This window comes from Neofelis nebulosa, chromosome 1, assembly GCF_028018385.1.
Source record: "Neofelis nebulosa isolate mNeoNeb1 chromosome 1, mNeoNeb1.pri, whole genome shotgun sequence".
Lineage (NCBI taxonomy): Eukaryota > Metazoa > Chordata > Mammalia > Carnivora > Felidae > Neofelis > Neofelis nebulosa.
In genome coordinates this window covers 130,225,909-130,246,037 of record NC_080782.1, presented here as the reverse complement: position 1 = coordinate 130,246,037, position 20,129 = coordinate 130,225,909, and the positions used below count along the sequence as shown (strand labels likewise).

General features: G+C 48.2%; 1 protein-coding gene across 6 annotated transcripts in view; it reads right to left on the bottom strand.

Moving 5' to 3' along the window:
- FSTL4 (follistatin like 4) overlaps positions 1-20,129 on the bottom strand; it is a 584,589-nt gene that overhangs the window by 29,886 nt on the left and 534,574 nt on the right. For all 6 annotated transcript variants that reach the window (XM_058736382.1, XM_058736366.1, XM_058736397.1 and 3 more), the window contains exon 8: positions 12,244-12,364. In XM_058736382.1, coding sequence (XP_058592365.1) covers positions 12,244-12,364 — 121 coding nt within the window. The remainder of the gene's footprint in view (positions 1-12,243; positions 12,365-20,129) is intronic.

Here is a 20,129-nt window from a genome sequence, read left to right as displayed (position 1 = left end):
TCTCACTGTGAGTTCAAGCTCCGTGTTGGGCTTGACAGTTCAGAGCCTGGAACCTGCTTCAGATTCATTCTCTCTCTCTCTCTCTCTCTCTCTCTGCCCCCTCGCCCAGTTGTGCTCGCTCTCCCTCTCTAAAATAAACATTAAAAAATAAAAATAAAAAATATGAAAATACTGTAATCAATTATAGGTAATAAATATGAAAAGCCCAACGAAATGGATCACTTAAAAGGAAGCCTTAATGAAAAAAACTCTCAGCAAAGTGGGTATACAAAGAATGCACCACAATGTAATAAAGGGTGTATATGACAAGCCCACAGCTAGCATCAGACTCAATGGTGACAAGCTGAGACCTTTTCCTGTAAGATCAGGAACAAGACAAGTATGTCCACTCTCGCCACTTTTACGCAACATGGTACTGGAAATTCTAGCCATGGCAGTTAGGCAAGAAAAATAAAATGCAGCCAAATTGGAAAGGAAGAAGAAAACTGTCACTATTTGCAGATGCCATGACACTAAATATGGAAAACCCTAAAGACTCTACCAAAAAACCTGCCAGAACTAATAAATGAATTCAGTAACACTGGAGGATACAAAATCAACAAAAAGAAATTGGTTGCATTTCTATACACTAATAACAAGCTATCATAAATAGAAATTTAGAAAACAATCCCAGAGTGCCTGGGTGGCTCAGTCAGTTGAGTGCCCGACTCTTGATTTTGGCTCAGGTCATGATCTCATGGTTGTGAGATCAAGCCCCGTGTTGGGCTCTGTGCTGGCAGTACAGAGCCTGCTTGAGATTCTTTCTCTCCCTCTCTCTCTCTCTGCATCTCCCCTGCTCACACTTTCTCTGTTTCTCAAAAGAAATAAACTTAAAAAAATAACAATCCCATTTACTATTGTATCAAAAAGAATACAATATCTAAGAATAAACTCAACCAAGTAAAAGACTTGGTTTTTTTTTTTTAACATTTTTTAAATGTTTCTATTTATTTTTGAGACAGAGCATGAGCAGGGGAGGGGCAGAGAGAGAGGGAGACACAGAATCTGAAGCAGGCTCCAGGTTCCAAGCTGTCAGCACAGAGCCCGACACGGGGCTCGAACTCATGGACTGTGAGATCATGACCTGAGCTGAAGTCAAACACTTAACTGACCTGAGCCACCCAGGTGCCCCTCAAGTAAAAGACTTGTAGTCTGAAAACCGTAAGACTTTGATGAAAGAAACTGAAGATGACATCAACAAATGCAAAGACATTCCATGCTCATGGATTGGAAGAATTTATCACTGTTAAAATGTCCATACTACCTAATCTACAGATTCAGTGCAATCCCCATCAAAATGACAAAGGCATTATTCACAAAATCATGAATAATAAGACCCGAGAGTCCTAAAATCGTATGGGATCACAAAAGACCCAAATAGACAAAGCAATGTTGAGAAAGAAGAAGAAAACTGAAGGTTTCACACTCCCTGATTTCAAACTATACTATAAAACTATAGTAATGAAAATAGTCTGCTACTGGCAAAGAAAGAAACAAAGAAAGGAAGGAAAGGAGAAAGGATGGAAGGAAGAAAGAAAGAAAAAAAGAAACACAGATCAAAGGAACAGTACAGAGAGCCCAGGAAAAAAACCCCATGTACATATGGTCACTACAGCTATGCCAAAGAAGGCAATAATATACAACGGGGAAAAGACAGAATCTTCAATAAATAGTGTTGGGAAAACTGGACAACTACATACCAAAGAACCAAATTGGGCCACTATCTTACACCATATACAAAAATAAATCCACAATGTATTACACACTTGAATGTAAGACCTGAAACCCAAAACCTCCTAGTAGAAAACATAGGTGGTCAAGCTCTCTGACATCAATATTAGCAATCATTTTTGGACCAGTCTCTTCAGGCAAGGGCAAAAGTTAAAATAAACAAATGGGATTATATCCAACTAAAAAGCTTTTGCACAACAAAGGAAACCATCAATAAATGAAAAGGCAACCTACAGAATGGGAGAAGATATCTGCAAATCCCACATCCGATAAGGAGTTGGTATTCAAAATATAAAAAGCACCTATACAACTTAATATAAAAAAATCCACAAACTACCCAATTAAAAATTGGGCAGAGGACTTGATTAGACATTTTTACGAAGAAGACATCCAGATGGCCGACAGGCATATGAAAAGATGCTCATCATCACTCATCATCAGGGAAGTGCAAATCAAACCCGCAATGAGCTAACATCTCATACCTGTCAGAATGGCTAAGCTCAAAAACTCAATAAACAAGTGTTGGCGAGGATGTGGAGAAACAACAACCCCCTGTACACTGTTGGTAGGAATATAAATTCAGGCAGCCACTATGGAAAATAGAATGGAGGTTCGTGAAAAAGTTACAAGTTACCATACAACCCAGCAATTTCACTTCTGGGTATTTATCTGAACAGAACAAACACACCAATGTGACGAGATACATGCACACTGATGTTCACTGCAGCATTATTTACAATAGCCAAGATAGGGAAGGAACATAAGTGTCCATCAATAGAGGAATGGATAAGGCAGATGAGGCATATATACAATACAACATTACTCGGCCCTAAAAAAGAATAAAATATTACCATCTGTGACATCAATGAAGGACCTGAAGGGTATTCTGCTAAGTGAAAGGAGAGAGTGAAATCTGACAGAGAAAGACACATACCATATGATTTCACTTATACCTAGAATTTAAGAAACAAAACATACCAACAAACAAATCAGAAACAGATTCACGGATACAGGAAAAACTGCTGGTTACCAGAGCAGAGACAGGTTGGGGAGTAGGCAAAATCGGTGAAGGGGATGAAGAGGTACAAACTTCCAGTTATAAAATAAGTCGAGGGATGTAAGAGACAGCATAGGGAATACAGTCAATAATATCGTAACCACCATTCCTGGTTATTAAGTAGATTTATCATGGGGATCATTTCATAACATACCAAAATATTGAATTCCTATGATGTACTAGTGAAACTAATAGGCTATTGTATGTCAATTATACTTCAAGAAAGAAAAAGAAACTTAAAAGTACCAACACGAATTAGTCAAGAAGAGATTATTTAAAAAACTTTCAAGTGCTACTTTTCACTTATTCTAGATGAATGGGCCCTGGAGATCTTCTGCATAGCACATGGCCTACAAGTCAACAATATTGTACTGTACATTTAAAAATCCATTGAGAGGATAGCTCTCAAGTTACACATGTTTACCAGAAACAAAAAACTAAAAAACAAAAACAAAGGGACACAAGGAAACTTTTGGAGGTGATGGCTATGTGTATTACTGGGATCGTGCTGACAATACCGTGGGTACACATGTATGTGCAAGCTCATCCAACTGTATACATTCAGGACGTGTAGTTTTTTTGTATATCAATTATACATCAGTAACGTGGTTGGAAAAAAGTGCTACTAACCCAAAGTCACCCTGACTAGTTTCATAGGAAGGTTCTTTCGTATGTTGAAGGAATGGATCATTCCTATAGCCTATGACAGAGAAGATGTTGCAAATTAGGTCATGAAGCTAGTATAACCTGGACACTAAAACTTGCCAAAGAGCACAAAAAGGATGACTACAGACCTAACTCACTTAGGACTAGATGAACCAAAATCCCAAGGGACGTATTAGCAAATCAAGTCTAGCATGGTAATAAAAGCGCATACCATGACAAAGTATAATATGTTTCAGTGGCTAACTATCAGGAAATCTATAATTAATCACATCCAAAATCACAGGCAGTCAAAATTTGATTCTCTTGCTAGGCACTGAAAGGGCTTTTGAAAAAAATGCAAAATCAATTTCTTGGAGGAAAAAAACCTCAATAAAATAGGAACAGAATCATACTCGCTTCCTACAATGAGGAATATCTCTATAAAAAGAAGAAACAGCACCATCCTTTTCAGATTGGTGAAATATTAAGTTGGAAAAAAAAGAAAAAATGAAAAGGCAGGAAGGCAATATCAGACTCACCATTATAGCAGGTGTGACAGTCAATTGAAGGCAAGAAATGAGAAGCACAAATATTAAAAGGATGGAGAAAAAAATGTCTTTTACCTGGATATGCTCCAGATGATGAACCCAAAAGTAGTAAGGTTTAATAAGTGAATGCAATACGGGGGCCAGTACCAAAACATACACAACTAATAGCTTACTTACTGACAGCGACCAGACAGAAAATACGGTGGACCTAAGTGAAAAAAAAAATGGTAAAATCTCACTGAGGACATAAAAAAAGACTTGAGTAATTGTAGAGAGACTTTCTGGGATAGGAAGATGTACTGGGGTTAAGAAAGGAGATACCCCAAATTAAACCATACCTTTAATCTAATTGCAATTCAAATCAGTTGGTGAGGTCTTGACAAAAGAATTCTAAAACTTACCCAGAAGAAAAAATGTGCAAGAACAGCTGAGTAAATTTTGAAAAACAACAGCGATGATGGGCACTTTTTCACACCAGATATTACCAAGTAGGACAATAGCAAACGTTGCAAGGGGGGGGGTCAGGGAGGGGGTGGGGAGAGGCAGGGGACTGCTGAGGGAATCCCCACCTCTGGGTCAGGCACCACATTAATGGCTTGGATTGGTTTTACAAAGCTCGGTCAATTTATTATACGCAGCCAACATTTATTAAATACCACGCGGTGGCTGGCATTAGGGACAGAAGAATGAATGAAGATGGGACTGGTCCATATCCCCACGGAGCCTTCTGTCCTGGGGAAGGTGATTAAACAATGAACTCCAAATGTGATAAGCGTTACAGGGTGGTGGGGGCTGGGGGAGCTTTTGGGGCACGGGGACAGGGGTCTGGGAAGACTTAAAGAACCCAGTAGGAGCCACTCTCCACCTCACAAAGGAAATACTGACCTTCCATACACCCATGGTGCCCATGCCTCAACTGATGGGAGGTTTGTCTATTGATCTGGTAAATCTAAACCGGGGGTGTGTGGACTGGCTTCTTCAGATAGATGGCCAGTGGTCAGTACCAGCCTTGAAGACAGTCCTTTGCCTCAGCCCTGACCTTTGATACCATCTGTGGACCCATGAAGTTCTGAAACTGAAGCGTGCATCTGCATCCCCTGGAGGCCTTGTTAAAACTACACCGGGACCACTGCGCAGGGTCTGGTCCCGGAGGTCTGGGATGGGGCTGGAGGATTTGCTTCTACCTATCAGGTTCCAGGTGAGATCTTGAGTCAGTTCTGACTTGGAAGATGACAATTCAGGGCTAATTGTGGACTGAAATGCATGGCACCATTCTAGAACAAAGTGAAATGTGACTGAAAGTCAAGGGTGTGGAATGAGTCATTCACTTAAAAATACATAAATGTCTACTGGGCAAAGACACCTGCACTGGCAGTGGTTGAAATACTGCTCAGATGTTCTCATGGTGAGAGGCGCCCCCTGCTGGCCATGGGTCTCTGTGAGCCGCAATCATCCTGGGGCTAAGACCACACCTCCTGTGGCCTCCATCGTCTCAGAACTCTGCGTGTTCCATCTTCCAAGGCTCACCCTTCCCAGTCTGGCCCCAACTATGCAAATGGAGGTGGTTAGGACACTCTTCATCCTGCCCCTGATTCAGGAGCATGTCAGTATTCACAAGAAGTCTGGGCTTCTGGGGCATCCCTCATCCCCAAAACCTTCAGTTGTATCTTCTGGAACTCATGTTCAGCCATCAGCAAAATGTCCTATATCCTCAAACTCTTGTATGAACGTTCCTTCACCTTCTCGCTCAAATGGAAACCTGGCGACATGGCTTCTCCTGCAGCCTCTTAAGGGGACTTGGCTCTCTCTCTCTCACCTCTTCCTCCTCTGAAGTGGGCTGGTACGTGGGGCAGGCACCCCTTGGTTCTCACCACCACCGCCACCAGCCTTCTTCGTCCTTCGTCCCGTTCTGAGTCTTACGTCCCCAGACGCCATGCTTCCTCACCCCTCCAGGACACATTGCCCCAGCACATCCCTCCTACTCCTGCAGCGTTCTCCCCCTTTCTAATGATTCTTCTCATCAGCCCATGAGAAGCGTTTAATTTCCACCTTGGGAAAAAAAAAACAAACCCAAACCTCTTTCCCCCACCTTCACTCCCCGATACTGTCCAATTTTTCTCCTTGGAAGCACCCTGAAAAGATGTCCACATTTGGGGTGCTCTAATTTCTCTCCTCCATGGCCTTTTGAGCCAGTCCCATCAGATTTTCCCCACCACGCCACAGAAACGGGTCTTCTCCAACGACCCCCACATGCCAACCCTGCCCCCAGTGTCCAGTTCTCTGTCCTCATCTGTACTATTTGGCACAGCTGACTGCACCTCCTTGGTCCCGGATGTCCCTTCACCTTCAAGCTCAGAAACCCAACCGGGTGCACAACACCTTAGCATTTATCATGTCTGCATGAGCTCCCAATCTTTCTTCCCCAAACCTGCTCCTCCAACCTCCTCTTGTCTCAGAAAATGGCCACTCCACCCTGCAGCTGCTCAGACCAAGATCCTGTGGAGGGACTGGTGACTTTCCCAGCAAGTTGACAAAGATGTCAGAGATGTCAATTTTTCAGTAAGGCTTTCACTTGCCATCCCCTCTCCCATTTCTACCTTTCATCTGACTTTCCTTATCCCTATATGTTTTTCCATTCTCCTCCTGAGTATTTAGCACCCTCTGACTTGCCCCAAGAGGACAGAGATTTTGGCCTGCTCACTGCTGGGTTTCCAACGCGTGGCCTGTGAATGGCCTGCAGGAGACTCGTACGTATCTGTGGGATACAGATTATGACACCTGGAGGATCACGAGGGGCTGGCAGCAAAGGAGGGGGAAGCATTGTCAGCCAAGGGAACAATCAGTGCAAATTCATGGGCTGTAGCAGTTGGGGTGGGGTGGGGGCCAAGAGGTAAGGCAGGTGGGTGGCAGGACCCAGGTCACCGTGAACACAGACTGCAGGCTCTCGGGGCCAGGAAGCTGCTGGCTCAGGCCTCCCCTCCTTTGTCCTGCTGGACTGGCGTGGAGGAGACAACAGCGGGACAGCTAGGGACCCTGTGCACAGTCCTAGGCCCCTTGGGTCTTCCTCGCTCACTGCCTTGCACAAGCTCCGCTGAGAAGCCCATCGTGCCCTGACCCGACCACTTGCTAACTGGAAAACTGACAGGACAATGTTTAAGAAAAAAAAAAAAATCATCTCATCAGTGGGGTGGGAGCTTACTCACTGCCCTCAGAACCAAACTGTCCTCCTTGTGTGTGGTGACACAGCCATCAATCCTACAGCTGGTGGGGAACAGGCCCAGGCTCTGGATGAAGCCCCTGATCACCTTGGGCAGAACATGCGAATCCTACTAGAGCCAGGGCTCTGGACCCAGCCTCCTGCCAGGACAGGAGAGCCGGAGAAGCTGACTGGGCATGGAGGCGTCAAAGACCCTGGTGGCCCTGGCCCCCACTTGGATGGGGCCCAGTCAGAAAAAGTCCTACATTTTCATTGTGAGAGACTGAGCGGGTGGTGGGGACACACAAATTCCTGCCGGCAACAAAGACCCACCTGTTTTCCGTTGGCCCTCATCTCCCCTCTTCCTTTGTATTAATTCACACACCAAAAAATCATTTGAAATTAATATATTCTGGGTAAACACATTCACTTTCTTTTAAATTTGCAAAACCCTCCAATGAAAACATTTGAATATGTAACACAAAGGCCCGTTTTCTTTGGGAAGCATGGATCATTTCCAAGGTGAAAGGCAGCATAAACATGTCCTAAGTAAGAGGCACATTCACAATAGTACCAAGCTGGAGTAATAAACAGATTTGGGAGATTATTATTGTGTTTTGAGAAAGAATCCTTACTTGTCTGAACCGTGGGGGAGTTCGAGTGTGTTTTTATTTTAATGGATTAATCATTTATGTCTGAAGGTCTCCCTCCTTCCTATGAAGGCAATGCAGGAGGTTTGCATGAAGTTATAAATCATGTCAGTGTTTGGGCCTCATCTCTGGGAGGCCTGGTCTATGGGGAAGTCATACTAATAATTTGAGAGAGGCCAACCAGGTCAAGGCAGAGCTGTGGATGGAGAAGCCCCAGAAGGTGGTGGCCCAGCCTGTATATGGGGTCCTGCCCCTGCCATCAGGGAGTGGGGCAGCTCCAGAAAGAAGTATTTTATCCCTGGTTTGGCAAGTTTCTCTGGGCCCTGATTTTCCCCTCTGTATAATGGATTGGAGGCTTTCTGAGGGGCCATCAGCTCAGACCATCTGTGTCCACAAACTGTAGTGAAATATGGCTGAGATAACCCCTAATCTCTCCCATATCTGTCCCACCCTGGACTGTAAACAGGCATTTTCTGAGCATTTTAGATATAGCAGATCTCATCAGGCTGATAAGGCAAGAGGTACTACTGTTATTCCCATTTTATAAGTATGTTCACTTGCCTTCTTTGTATGCCAAAAGCACTTGAACCCAGGTCTCTCTGGCTCAGAGTTCAGCTCTTGACTCTGTGACAGAGTTGTCGCCCGATGGGAGCTGCACCGTGCCTAGGGTGGAAAGCCCTACCCAGTTCCTGCCCCCTGGAGTGGGATCTCTGTGCCTTTGCCCACCAGCCACATGTGAACTCCCCAGCACCTCTGCCCATTGGCTTGGAGTCTCCGGAGCACTCAGAGAAGCAGTTAACTAGGCGGGGCCCTCTGTCCTCCCGTCTTCATCCCCCCAACCCCTTCCCTCTGGCTGAAGAGAAACTATCTGGAGGAATGGACACAGAACATCGCTCCCTGACTGTGTGTCCACACACAGCTTCCACTCAGTAAGCCACAGGCCCACTTCCGGGCCAAGTGGGGACTGAACCAGACCTCCTGCACCACTGCTGGGCAACAGCACCGAATTTTAACCAGGCAGCTCAAGATCTTCATGGTTTTCAATCATGCTTGGGATGAATGACAAAAGGGAACCAATCCCAGGGATGAATTTCCTCCTGTCTTCTCTCCCGCTTCCTCAGGAGACTCCTGAGCAAGGCAGCATTCCTGCTGTCGTGAGCACCAAGGGTGCCTCCTCAGCTTCCCAGGGGCTCCGCCAGGAAGCCTCTGGCACCACGCTGCAGCCTGCAAAGCTCCCTGTGTCTGCTGCCACTGTGAGCCTTGCATGGCACCCCAACCTTCCTGGGACCTGAAGCAGCATCGGGAGTCTCCACTGTGATGGGCCGAACCCCAGCTGAGCTGGACAAGCGAGCCACATGGCTTGCCAACCTCAGTCCTGCTGAGGCCCGGCTGGCCCTACATTCCCTGCTGTAGCTCCTTCATCACGTGCTCTGGCTGCCAGCTGTTTTTGGCCAGGCCTGAGCTCAGCACGAGGGGCAGAGGGACATGAGGCAGGATGCCTGTCCCCTGTCCTCCACAGTGTATGGCTGACACCTGCATCCACCATCTGGATTCTTTAATAGCAAGAACATGATGCCCTGGTAAGGAGGGGTAGGGTAAGGCAGGGCAGGGCAGGTGTTAAGAGTCTGGGCTTTGGAGTCAAGATGTGCTTTGCGGTTCCTAACTGCAGGGCTGGGATCCTGAGACCACCGAATCCCTCTGAGCTCCAGTCACCTCCTTTATGAAACGGGGATGCCACACCACAGGTATTCAGCATTTGCTTTCCTAACTGTGTCTTTCACACCATTCTGTTTTCAACATCTTGTCTTCCCAAATACAACTTCCCCCCCCCCCCCCCTCAGTCTGACACAGAGCTTAACTTCTCTAACACTCGGAAAACCTTGCTTCTTATTTCCAGGTCAGCAGGCAGTGGACTTAGGTCTCTGGGAGGCAACTCACCTACTTGAGCATGGTGCTTCCATGAGGGAGCTGGCTAGTGGACCCACACGTCACCCCCAAGTGCTGGGAGTCAGCTCAACCCAAGAACTTCATGAGCTCCTGCAGCTAGAGGCACCCCCCCCCCACCCCCGCCTCCAGTGGCCTCACCTGGCTGTCATGGGGCCAAGCACAAAGGGTCAATTTAATGACAAAAAAACCCTGATCACCAAGATCCCAGCATGCTCCTGACTACTGATCGTGTTTCCGCTGGAAGAGAAGCCTTAAATCTTTCCGCAGTTAGGAAATAGATCTCAAGTGGCCTCTTTTGGTTCTCAGCGGTTGGTTTTGCTTTACGTAGACTCCCCTGGGCCAAAAGCAGCCTCTTCGGTGGAGACTAGGTCATGGTGGGGCTGGTGGGTGTGGATGGGAGGTGTTCAGGGAGGGACTGAACAGCTACATAGCCTACTTCCCATCTGGAGGGAGGGGCTCATTCTCTAGCTGGAGCTGAGGGATACCTCATGGTGCTTCTGGGTTTGGGCTTTGCTCTTGGATTCAGCATTGGGTGTGACTAACAGACTCACCCGGATCATGACCACAGACTCACAAGTCTGGGGAGACATGGGGCAGAAGGGCATGGACTTGCCCTTAGCACCATGGACTTGCCAGTTAGCATATGAAGTCATCTAAGACCACACAGTCCCTTCCAGAGGCCCAGGGCAAGTACAGGCTCTCACCTGTGAGGCACTCAGTTTCCCTGGCAGGTGGCTCCCCTCCCCCTCCTCAGAGATTCTTTTGTAAGAAATAAAGGAGAAGAGGTTCAAGCTCTCTAAGCCCCTCGTTCTTGTGAAGTGGGGTCAGGATATAAAAGGCTAAGAATCTGTGAATACTGCTTCATTTGCCTTGTCCAGGTTTATCGGAGGACCCGAGGGACCTGGGGTGAGCCATGTCGAGTTGTTTCACAACCAAGTGGTCACCGACATTGTACCACGCCGGGCACTCCTTGCCAGGTTTAGAGGGAAAAGCCCTCTTTCTGTTACAGAGCACGTGCTCTGCCCTTGGAGCAGCCCCTGGTGCCAGGGAGCCCCAGACACTGCCTGCCGGCTACACTGGACAGTGGCCTCTGAACCTAGTCTGGGTTAACTCACCTAGTTGTAACTAGGAACCCCTGGGTTATTTCTGGAGAAATCCAGTGACTTCATTGTAGGCCTGGATTTAAGCCAGCAAGCACAGCTGCAAACCCCCAAAGAATTAAGTATGTCCCAGGGTAAGGGAAATACTAAGATATGGCCTAGGCACGTATGGCTATAAAAATCCTACAACATCCCGCAGGGTAAATGTAGACACCAGCTGAGCTCACCCCAGTTGTCCTTAAATGGCTTGTTACCCTGATTCCAGAGGTAAGTGAAACGGAGCCTCATTATGTAATCATTCTTAACACCTTGCTCACTTTATCTCAGAGCAGAAGCCCTGGCCACCAGCTGGCACAAAAGATCTAGGGCAGACTTGGAGTTTCCACACTGCTGTGATACTTGAACGCCCTGCTCAGTGGTCGAAGTGGAGCCCCGCTGGGCTTGGCTGGATGAATCTAACTTCTGTGAGGTGCTGACCACGGCCCTGTGATGGCCTGCTTGTGTTGATGGCTGAAATGGCCAGGTTGGGGCATCCAGTGGTGTGACACAGGTCAAAGCATGGTCCTGGGTCTAGGAAGACACCCACCAGTGGTGTGGCTGAAGATAAGTGACCTTACCTAGAGATTCATCCATAACGTGGGTTAAAATACACTGACTGGCGAAGTCCACATGACGTGTTAGCACAGGGCTTGGCCAGCCTAAGTGCTCAGAAAACACTGGCTATTTCAATGGCTTGTGTTGTCATCGGGAGGGGCTTATTCTTCTCAATTTCTAGGAGTCCTGGCAACACGGGGGGTCTGTGAGAAGCAATAAAAATGTCCCAAGCCTGCTCAGGTTCTGTCTTAGCTTGGTCTCAACTGAGGCTTGTTGAGCCTCTTAGGGAGGCATACGGGAAGCAGGCCCTGGTGTAAGAGGTAATGCCTCCCCACTTGACAGGTGATTCGGGTGAACACCACCTGGGAGAGGAATGTTGTGTTGTAGACAGCGTCGGCTACTCAGTGGGTCCAAGAGCACAGCAGCTGGCTGTCGCTGAGGCACCGGTACATTCTATGGGGACTCCACTAGAGCCCCGGCTGCTGAGTGTGATTTGCCTGAGTAGCTCACCCCCTTGCACTGGGATCATCTCATCAAAGAAGGCTTCGGGTGAAGCCATACGGAGAAACTAGTCGGCAGACTGCCCTTTCTCCACTGCTGCCCTTTACTTACTACAGGGATGAGATACTTGGGGCTCAGACAATCTTTAAGATAGAGTATGGGACGGGGAGGAGTGCTGTGAGCAGCATTTCGGGAACGCTTTGAAGGGACGACATGCATGGAGCCATTTACTAACCATTCACCTGCAGGACGTGGGTCTGGAAGAGCTCCTCATGGCCGGAGGCGTGGCAGGTGTAGTTGCCCATGTGGATGGTGGTCACCTTGGTGATGTAGAGGGAGTCATCCTCTCCGAAGTCCTGCACAGGGCGAGGAAGACAAGGAGGTCGGTCTTTGCACTGAGTAGGCCGGGAAGGATAGATAGGTCTCCTACTTTTCCAAGAAAACAGAAACCCTGCTGTGGTAGAGCCCCTCCCTCAAGAATGTGGTGGAGGCCTCCTGAGAACAAAGGCAGGCAACGTGGCCCAATCAACATGACTCTGGAATTTGCACTGTGTCCAATCAGACGATATGTCACCAAATATGGGAGACAAAGAAGTTGAAATTGCATAAAAGCTACACCCCGCTGCACTTGAGACTCAGTTTTTTTGGTACGAACCCACTGAGCCCGTGCCGGCAGGACGAATCTAGTTGCTTCCTGGACAGACAAGCCTCGGCGTCACTCTGTGTGAGAATCCTGCTACACTGTAGCCGAGCTGCCTGCGAGGCTGTGATGGCCAGGGCAGCGGGGACCCAATCGCTCTTCTGTGTTGCTTGCGTTGACCTGATATACTCACTTAATGCCTTATTCAGCCTGTGAGGCCAGGCTTGAAAACCTTCCCCACACACTCCCTCAATTTCTAATCACTGGGCTCGTTTGCCCCTCCTACTAATCCTGGGCCTGCTCGGTTGGTTTCCTGGGCTTCTCACCCACCTGCTGAGAAGCTCTGGCGGGCAGCCTTGTTTAGGGCTGGCAAGTATTTCTTACAAAACTCGACACGCCCAAAACAAATAATCCAATTAAAATGGGCAGAGGGCACGAACAGACATTTCTCCAGAGAAGCCATCCAGATGGCCAACAGGCACATGAAAAGATGCTCAGCATCACTTATCAGGGAAATGTGAACCAAAACTACAATGAGGTATCATCTCACACCCGTGAGGAGAGCTAAAATCAACAACCTAAAAAACAACAGGTGCTGCTGAGGGTGTGGAAGAAAAGGCGCCCTCTTGCACTGCCGGTGGGAATGCAACGTGGTACAGCCACGGTGGGCAGTAGCATGGAGGTTCCTCAAAAAGTTCAAAGTACAAGTAGTTTCTGATCCAGCAATCGCACGGCGAGGTATTCAGCCAAAGAATACAAGAAGACCGATTCAAAGGGATACACGCACCCTGATATTTAGAGCATTATTTACAACAGCCAAGATAGGGAAACAGCTCCAGTGTTCATCACCTGATGAGTGGATAAAGCAGATGTGGTACACGCATCTCCAGTGGGATATTATTCAGTCATAAAGAATGAAATCTTGTCATTAGCAAAACTATGGGTAGAGCTAGAGACTATATATACTAAGTGAAACAAGTCAGCGAGAGACAAATACCATATGCTTTCCTTCATATGGGGAATTTAAGAAACAAAATGAACAAGCAAAGGGAAAAAATAAGACAGAGAGGCAAACCAACGAACAGACTCTTAACCATAGAGAACAAACAGCTGGTTACCAGAGGGGAGGTGGGCAGGGGATGGGTGAAATAGGTGATGGGGGTTAAGGAGGGCACTTGTGATGAGCACTGCGTGATGTATGGAAGCGTTGAATCGCTCTACTAGACACCTGAAACTAATATTACACTGTGCGTTAACTGGAATTAAAAAAAACCGAGAAAGTTTTTCTTAAAGGGACAGACAGCAAATCTTTTCGGCCTTGTGGGCCATAGGGTTTGTGTTAACTACTCAACTCTGCCTTGTAGCACAAAGATAATCATGACAGTACATACATTAATGAGCACCACTAAGCTCCAGTGAAATTTTATTTAAAAAAGTAGGCGGGAGGACAGATTTGGCTTGCAGGGAGACTTGGCCTACCCCTGGTTCAAATCCACCTTCCCCAAAGACTTCCAGGCAGCTTACAGAGACCTAGATAACCTGAGAAGGGGAATAGAACCCTGAGGAAAATGAGGGCAGACAAAAAACTAGGGAAGAGACATAAAAGAGAACCAGGAGGGGCTGATGCCAGGGGTTCAGTAAGAAAAAACTCAGTAAGCCCAGACTCTATGACCTCTGCAGCCACACAGTGTGGGATCCTCTAGGCCAGTGTAGAGGGGAGGATGGGCAGGAGGTGGCCTTGGCAGGTCGGAGTCCCTGAGGAGCATCCGATGGGCAAGGAGGGCCTGCCCCAGGGCCTGTCGGGTCCGATGCACTCGCTCTTGCAGGACCAGGCACCGTGTGGGCCCTGGCCAGACACCAAATACAGACATGCCGGCGAGTGGTATTGCCGGGTGTTTCTGGGACACCCCTCATTCAGATCCGGACTTAGCTACTCCGCATCTTTGAGGGGTGGGGCTCAGAACTGACAGGATGGAGGAGGTCCTGGCTTACTGGTGAGAACACGGGGCTGTGCAGTGATCGAAGTCCGGCACCGGGGCTCAGGAGACTTGGATTTTAGTTGAATTCTGTCACTGACCAAATGTCCCCTCGTCCCTCTGGGCTCTGGTTTCTCCACCTGCCTGTGCCCTGCCCATCTCCTGGGGTGTTGGGGAGATCTGGCAAGAGAACACACGTGAATACTTCTCCCAGTGTGAGAAGTGTGATGTACGTGGGTGTGTTACTTTTCTTCTTCTTTTTTTTTTTTTTTAAGTTTATTGATTTATTTTGAGAGAGAGAGTGAGCACACATGCGGGAGGGGCAGAGAGAGAGAGAATTCCACGCAGCTTCTGCACTGTCAGCACAGAGCCCGATGCGGGGCTCGAAATCACAAACTGTGAGATCAAGACCTGAACCGAAATCAAGACTTGAATGTTTAACCGACTGAGCCACCTAGGCGCCCTTCTTCGTCTTATTAACAGGATATGCAAAACTCCCCTTGACCTCCTAGAGCCAGCACCAAACCATCCCTCTTGCCATTCCCTGTGCCCTTTTCCATAGAAGCAATCTGGTGGCAGGAGGGAGGGAAGGCTATCAATCACCGTGGCACAAAGGGTTGTCAGAGGGCAGCTGCAGAGCAGCTCCTGGAAACGCTGACCCTCTGCCTTGCTCACCATCCAGGGCGCCCCGCCACAACCATCATGCGACCCATCAAGATGTTTTCTGGCTAATTAGCCCAGTGAGGGAGTGCAGGCCCAGAGAGAGGCTTGGGGTAGGGCACAGTGGGGAAGGTGGATCATGGATGCAGGCATTTTCAGGGGGGGAAAAAAGTACACAACAGCATTCCCGATGGAGTAAAATATTGGAGAGGGCTGCTAGAGCCCAGTGAGTTTTCTCTGAAGCATTGCTCTGCTTAAAAAAGCCCCATTCCTATCACTTCCATAATAAAAATAAAACACCACATAGCTGATTTGTCCTGTGTCATAACAGAGTCATAAAGGGTTCATACCTGAGTTGCTTATGAAAAGTTAATGGTTAGTCAGTTCTGGGGCTGACATATTTCTAGTCTAAGCTGTTTGTGTGTCAAAACCTAAGTCTGGAGGAAAATAGATTTTGCTTGGAGGCTTGGTGGCAAGATGGCATCTTGAAAAGAGGGCAGGGAAGTAGGGTGTGGTCCCTACCTCGGGAGCCCCTCAATATCTCACCTGCTTGGGTCTAGGGCAGACTCCATCCCAAAGAACAACACCAGAGCTGCTAGCAAGGGGTCTGGTGCTGGGGACCCCCTGGCACTTTCCTTCTCCTGCTTCCCTGAGCCTTTGTACCCACAGCCCTTCCTCACTGGAGGGCCCTTGAAGCCGGGCTCGGGTTGTGGTGCCCCCTTGATGAGGCTGTGCAGTCAATGGGGACGACAGGTTGCTCAGGCTGAGAAGCGCGCCAAGGCCAAGGTTTCCACAAATCAACCGCAAAGTGATGGATTGGTCATAACACCAGCTCACAGTCTTCAAGACTTAGCTCTGTGCTGGGAAGCTTCATACACATTGCCTTGTATAATCCTCAGAAGTAAAACTCCCAAACCAGAAAATGAAACAAGGGGCATCTGGGTGGCTCAGTTGGATAAGCATCCGACTTCGGCTCAGGTCAGGATCTTGGGGTTCTTGGACTCAAGCCCTGAGTTGGGCTCTGTGCTGACAGCTCAGAGCCTGGAGCCTGCTTTGGATCCTCTGTCTCTCTCTCTCTCTCTCTGACCCCCCCCCCCCCCAATTCATGCTCTGTCTCTCTCTGTCTCAAAAATAAATAAATATTAAATTTTTTTTAAATAGAGAATGAAACAAAAGCCCAGTCCCCATAGGGCGAGGAAGCAAGCTCTCCTTCACAAGGTCTGCAGATTCTGATTTTCTCTCACCACCTCCACTGCACCCGGTGGCCCAATGCACCATCTTCTCACCTGGGGGACAGCAGGGGTCCCCACTTCTTCCCCTCTGCTCTGTCCTCCACACGGCAGCCAGACCCTCCCCCCTCTCTTCGAGTCACAGCACTAGAGGGTCTGCAGGGATGGCCTGCCATCCCCACCTTCTTCCACTCCCCCCTGCTCCTTCCACACTGGCACTGTGGCAACCTGCTCGCACTCCAGGCATCCTGTCCCGTCCTCCCGAAGGCGGTCAGTCTGGTTGGCACCCCCTCCTTGAAGTCTGCTCTAATGTTAACTGTTGAGATAGGGTTGAGAGCCCTCCCTGTAGCCCTCACCCCCATCCCTCACTTGCCCTTTTCTCTCCCTCTCTCTCTTTCTCTTTCTGGCACTTACTACCACTTAGCATACCATTTGTATGTCTCCCTCCGACTGGGATGTGAGCTCCCCAGGGAGGGCAGGGACTCTGGTGCTGCATGGCGCTCCCTGCCGTGCCCCCAGTGCTTGGCACGGGGCCTGGCATTTGTTGGGCCCTCAGTAGTGATTCAGCAACTGGATTGCACAAGTCGCTGAGCGAGGCTTTCCGCAGGGACTGTGTTCTGGTTCTCTGGGTTTGCAAACTGGGGCACCCACCTCTTGCCTTCCCATCCACCTGAGTGTTCAGAGACATGGGGTCAAAACGAGGCGGCTGGCAGGAAGGCAGAGAACTGATCCCAAGCATGGGGGATCAGCATGGGGTGGCCTCTGCTTCCCCCTCCATCTCCTTCTCCATGCTGTGTTCTTCAGGCCAGCCACAGAGGCTGGGATTGACCAAAGAGAAGGCTCTACCCAGAGCAGCAGGCAGACACGGAAAAGCCCATGCGTGCCATCCCAGGCTCGGCTGATGACTTCTGGTGAGCCCCTAACGACGTCATTTAACCTCTCTGTCTGTTTTTCCTCATTTCTACTGGCAGCAGGGGCACAACTCCTGAGCGATCACTCAGGTGCTGAGGGGTGTGCATCAGTTCTTCAAGGGCATGATGGGATGCTGGATATGTTACGGCTCTCCTTCAAGCACCGAAGTCGTTACCAGCCTGTGACTTAGGCCCTGGGGAGAAGCTGACTGGGCAATAAATAAAATAATGTGTCAGGGCTAAAACAATAGACATCATATAATCATAGAACAAAATGCATATTGTTTTCTGGAACATGAATACTGGCTACTGAAATCAAATTTACCTCATTGGATGCGAAGAAATTACTTTAAAAATTGATTTATAACAAGCTACATAATACTAAACCTGCAATCCTTCCTCTCCTGAATGTTCTTTGAGATGTGTCTGAATGCTGCTATCAATGCTTGATTGCATCTCTGTAATTGTCTTTTTATGGATGGCTTTTTTTGTTGTTGTTCTGAAGCACAAAAATGTATTAGCAAAATCAAGGTTCCTTCCAGAAATAAACAGATGACAGATTAGACCATTCTTTGTACTGATGCACATCTGTCTTTGGGAAAGAGACAATTTTACTAAAAGGCATACTTTTTGTCTTTTAAAAAGCTATTTTGTAAGTATCTGCCCTTAATAAAGAAAGTAATTAAATGAGACTTAAGTATTAAACAATATTTAAGCAGAGGGTAGATGGGGCAGGTTGTCATAGTGATACATGTGACTCAGGTCTAAGTAATATGAAAATGAGCCATCAGTGCTGAATATTTAGCGACTAGATGTGAAACACAAGGACTCCAGGGTGATTTCAGAGTTTAGGTTAATGATACTGTCAATGCCACAGGTTAAGACTCACTTTAGAACCATTTATTCAGAGCTTTTCCGACCCTGCCTTTCTCAGTAGTGGAGTCCTTCTCAGGAGCCCTCTGCCCTGGCTCTCTTTGGGGAGGAAAGAGTCAAGGAGAGGATCTTTGTCCCATGCTGGTTCGATTTGGCCCCTAGAACCACTCACCCCAGTGTCCCTCCTGCATGAACGTTTCAACACAAAGGACCCAAACACTGAACAATACGCAACCCCTTGGTGGTGACCAGGCTTCAGACATGTCCATTATCCAGACCAAGCAAGGACCAGATGCATCACAGTGGGCACACAGAAACATCCACGTGAACACACAGTACACATGAGCATGCGCGTGTGCCCTCATGTGCCCTCCCACCCCCATGCCTCTGTAGTTGACCACCCTGACCCACACTGCGGTCTCCGTGCTGGTCACTTCCTTCCAGACCCTTATAGAACATTCTTGCCACTCTGCACGCACCTGCTCAGAGTTCTCTTAAGAAGTCCCTGCAACTTAAAGCAATACCTAAGTAGCTGCTGAACATCTAGGGTAGGGTGGAGCTGCTATGGACAGTCACGTTCAGTGTGAGCAACCCAAAGTTGGTCAGTTCTCTTGCTTATTCCCAGCTCCAGGCCAGCGAGCCACAGGAGTGAGAGGAATCACCATGGGGAGAGCTCCTGGCTTCCCTGGGATTGCAGGGAGTACGCGGTCACTGGCTGACCTGGCTTTTATTTTCAGGTTCCCCTGTGATTGTGACTGCCAAAGCGGAAGCACCTTATCTCTCTGTGTACCACCGTATTGTCCCCAACGTGTGGCTCAGCTGGTGTTTGCTGAACAAATGGAGGTGTGTTAACCACTTGTGCTGGCTCTCAGGGAGCCCTGAGGGGAAGGGTAGTCAAGAAGTAATGTTATCCAGAGAGCGGTCTGGCTTTTGTTCACCTGGGGGCTTTGGCCACTAGACTGCCTAACGATGTGATTTCTGATGGGGGCTCTGGCCATGCAGTACCAGCTCTGTCTCCCAGGGGCTAGGAGGTAGAGGTCAGCCACGTGAGCAACACGTGGTCAAGCTCTCACAGAAGCTCTGGACACCAGGCTTGGGTGAGCTTCCCTGGCTGGCGATACTTGGTGCATGCTGTTACATGGCAACGCTGGGAAAAGGACACGTTCGTGACTGCACCGATGGACAATGGAAGCGCTGCGTTTGGACCCTCCTGGATTCTGCCTCATGGGCGGTGTTGGCGGAGGGAGGCTTCTTCTCTTGGCTGATTTTTTTTTTTCTTATAAACCCCAGAAATTCAGAAGTTCAAGACCAAGGTGTTGGCAGATTTGGTGTTTGTTGAGAGCCTGTTTCCTGGTTCTTGGAAGGTTGTTTTTTTCTTTTTTTGCTGTAACCACAGATGGTGGGAGGGGTCAGGACTCTCCCTTTTTTTTTTTTTTTAATTTTTTAACGTTTTTATTTATTTTTGAGACAGAGAGAGACAGAGCATGAATGGGGGAGGGTCAGAGAGAGAGGGAGACATGGAATCTGAAACAGGCTCCAGGCTCTGAGCTGTCAGTACAGAGCCCGACGCGGGGCTTGAACTCACAAACCGCAAGATCATGACCTGAGCCGAAGTCGGACGCTTAACCGACTGAGCCACCCAGGCGCCCCTGGGACTCTCCCTTTTAATAAGGGCACTAATCCCATTCATGAGGGTCTACCTTCACGACCTATTCACCTCCCACAGGTCCCACCACCAAATACCCTTACAGTGGGGAGTAGGTGTGAACACATGAATTTTGCTGGGATATAAACATTCAGTCTATGGTACAGACGGATGCTTCCACACAAGA